Source organism: Salvia miltiorrhiza, chromosome 2 (assembly GCF_028751815.1).
Source record: "Salvia miltiorrhiza cultivar Shanhuang (shh) chromosome 2, IMPLAD_Smil_shh, whole genome shotgun sequence".
Classification (NCBI taxonomy): Eukaryota; Viridiplantae; Streptophyta; class Magnoliopsida; order Lamiales; family Lamiaceae; genus Salvia; species Salvia miltiorrhiza.
Window position 1 is genome coordinate 52,531,121 of NC_080388.1, and position 3,168 is coordinate 52,534,288.

Genomic DNA, 3,168 nt, shown 5'->3' on the forward strand with positions numbered 1-3,168 from the left:
TTAACAAAATAATATACTTCATTCATTCCATTAGAAATGTCTCATTACTTTTGAGCACGAAGATTAAGAAATGTATAATTAGTTTATGAATTTAAGTCCCTTAATTATTTACCAACGAAATGAAACATTTGTAATGAAAGATCTAGTGACATTTATAATGTGACAAAAGAAGTGATAAATTACTGTAAAATATTATATGAATATAAATTTCAATTACTGATTTCTTAATCATTATTTGATCGCATATGAATACTACAATTATTGAAACAATATGTTATATTATTCGTTATATTCATATCTAATAGCTGCATATGACCTCATACGTTCATTGCGATCATCTTTGGCGGGCTAAACTAACAAATCTCCCTCGTGATTCTTACAAAGATTTAGATTTTACTTCAAATATAAAAAAGAAAGTAATGTGCAAATTATGCATATGCTCTCATATATAAATTGCGGTCATCTGTGGTGGGCTATCATACGAGTTGAAAAATAAAATGTCATAAATATTCGATTTGAGGTGGTCTTGGGAGCATTAGGAGGTACTTTAAAACAAGGGCCCATTCCATTTTATTTAATTAAATTTATTAATAATTTTAAATTTTAATTACTGATTTCTTAATCATTATTTGATCGCATTGAACTCAAGAAATCATGAAAGCGAAAAATGCAACTTTTTTTTAGAATTACAAGAGACATCTAATATATAATTAAATAAGCAACTCATATCTAGGTGGAATTTTTTTTTAAAATAACAAGATGCATCTAATATATAATCAAATAAACAACCCACACGCAGGCGGAACTTCTACATCACGTAAAGGTGAAAAAACTATCCACATGCAGATGAGACCACTAATTGAACCCAAACTTTCTCACAAGTGAGAGTCTTTAAATGACTCAACTTTGCTACTTGAACTAGTCCTCATTAGCAATGCAACTTAATTAGTTAATAGTAAGATAATTTTCCTTTTTGTGGGGATTGAAAAAAAAAAACACTCGAGAAAGATGTAAATTAAAAGCATCATTAAAAGACATCTATACTTATTTATCTCTCTCACTTATATTCTCTAGTAACCGTAGCAGTCCTGAAACAAGAATGGAGAGCTTCATGCCATATCTTCTCTGTCTTCTACTTCTTCCCCTCTCTCTATATCTCATCTCGTTTCTCCACAAGAAGGGCGCCGGTGATCGGAAAAACCTGCCTCCCGGCTCCAACAGTTGGCTGAGGGAAAATCTGGCTTTCAACCTAATAGGCTGCCAGAGATTTTTCAAACACAGGATCCAAAAACACTCTGCTGCCCAGATATTCAAAACCTCCATCTTCGGACAGGAAGCGGCGGTATTTTGCGGCGCGCAAGGCAACAAGTTTGTCTTCACCAACGAGAACAAGCTCGTATCCTCATGGTTCACTCCGTCGCTGTGGAAGGCGCTGTTGCCGGTGTTTGCAGCGAACAACGACAAAAACCCGGCTGCCATATTCCGCAACTACGACCTGGGCAAGCCGGACGCGTTGAGGCAATACATTCCGGTTATGGACGCGGCGGCGCGGCGGTTGCTGGCGAGGCCTGATTCAGTGGTGAAGATGGTTTCGTTGTCCAAGAAGTACTCCTTCGAGTTGGCGTTTAAGCTGTTTACGGATGTGGTGGCTCCGGAGCTTCTCGAAAAGTTGATGGAGCCCATTAGTGTGTTGAGCGCGGGGATGGTAGCCATGCCCATAAACTTACCTGGAACGGCCTTCAGCCGCGCTGTTAGAGCCGGCAAAGTGGTGCGGTCTGAGCTGATGAGGATGGTGAAGGAGAGGAGGAAGGAGCTGAGGGAGAAGGGCCAAGGCGAGGGGCGAGACATGTTTTCCAAGATGCTGCTTTTGAGTGATGAAGATGAGGGATATGATGCCATGGTTGCCAACTTCATTCTTGCTCTCCTTGTGGCTAGCTACGACTCCACCGCCTCTGGACTCACGGCTGTCCTCTATTTTCTCTCTGGGCTTCCACACATTTACGAGCAGGTTCTCAGAGGTAAAGAATCGGATCATCTCTCCCTCGATAGATTACCATTGTTGTGATTCCTCTGTTTCTCACAGAGCAAATGGAGATTGCGAAATCCAAAGGCCCCGACGAGCTGCTGACATGGGAGGATGTGGAGAAGATGAAGTACTCATGGAACGTTGCGCGGGAATCACTCAGACTATTGCCACCTGCCATAGGGGGATTCAAGGAAGCCATAACTGACTTCACATATGCTGGTTACACCATTCCTAAAGGATATAAGGTGCGCATATATACACATTAATTATGGTCAATTTCTCATGCATTTATTCGTTATTGCTCACTTTACCCATCACTGTAGATGTATTGGACGCCTTATTCATCCCACATGAATCCCGACTACTTCCCAGAGCCGGAGAAGTTTGATCCGTCGCGGTTTGAGGGGAGCGGACCGCCGCCTTACACGTACATTCCGTTTGCAGGAGGACCGAGAATGTGCCCAGGAAAAGACTATGCTAAGGTTGCAATTTTGGTGTTCATGCATAATCTGGTGACCAGATTCAGACTTGAAAAGGCTATCCCCAATGAGAAGATCATGTTCCATGCTAGGGGTATGCCAGCTTGCGGCCTTCCGGTTCACCTCCACTCTCATCCAAATTAAATCAAGTGTTTCACTTTTCTTCCATTGCTCCTGCCTACCTACGACATGTTCCATCAGTACCATGATTGTGTTCAATAATGATGTATTTATGATCCAGCGAATTATGCAAGATGATTTATTTTCTTGAGTTGGATTGCTTGATCACCCTAGTTATCACAGAAGTGGTTATAATAATAATAATAATAATAATAATAATAATAATAATAATAATAATAATAATAATAATAATAATAATAAGGGTAAATATTCGATTTTGTCCATCGTATTTGCGTTTTAACAAAAATGTCCTAACCTAAGGATAAGTGCATACAAGTACCCATCGTTTCATAGCTTAATCATTTGTCCCAGAAAAAAATTCTGACACCGGAGTGCTGACGTGGAATGCCGGAATTCCACGTCACAATTCTTACGTGGCAAACTTTGTTGATGTGGCATTTATTTTTTTATTTAATTTTTGTTTTGTCCCATCGTATTATAGTTTTAACAAAAATGTCCCATCGTATTCAATTTCCTCATCTC

At 39.7% G+C, this 3,168-nt stretch overlaps 1 protein-coding gene across 1 annotated transcript; it reads left to right on the forward strand.

Annotated features, from left to right (window-relative positions):
* Window positions 1–646: 646 nt before the first annotated feature.
* LOC131010146 (beta-amyrin 6-beta-monooxygenase-like) lies at window positions 647–2,776 on the forward strand. The gene is made up of 3 exons (XM_057937561.1): window positions 647–2,018; window positions 2,084–2,271; window positions 2,350–2,776. The coding sequence occupies exons 1-3, from the start codon at window positions 1,100–1,102 to the stop codon at window positions 2,647–2,649; spliced, it is 1,407 nt and encodes a 468-aa protein (XP_057793544.1). The 5' UTR covers window positions 647–1,099; the 3' UTR covers window positions 2,650–2,776.
* Window positions 2,777–3,168: the final 392 nt, after the last annotated feature.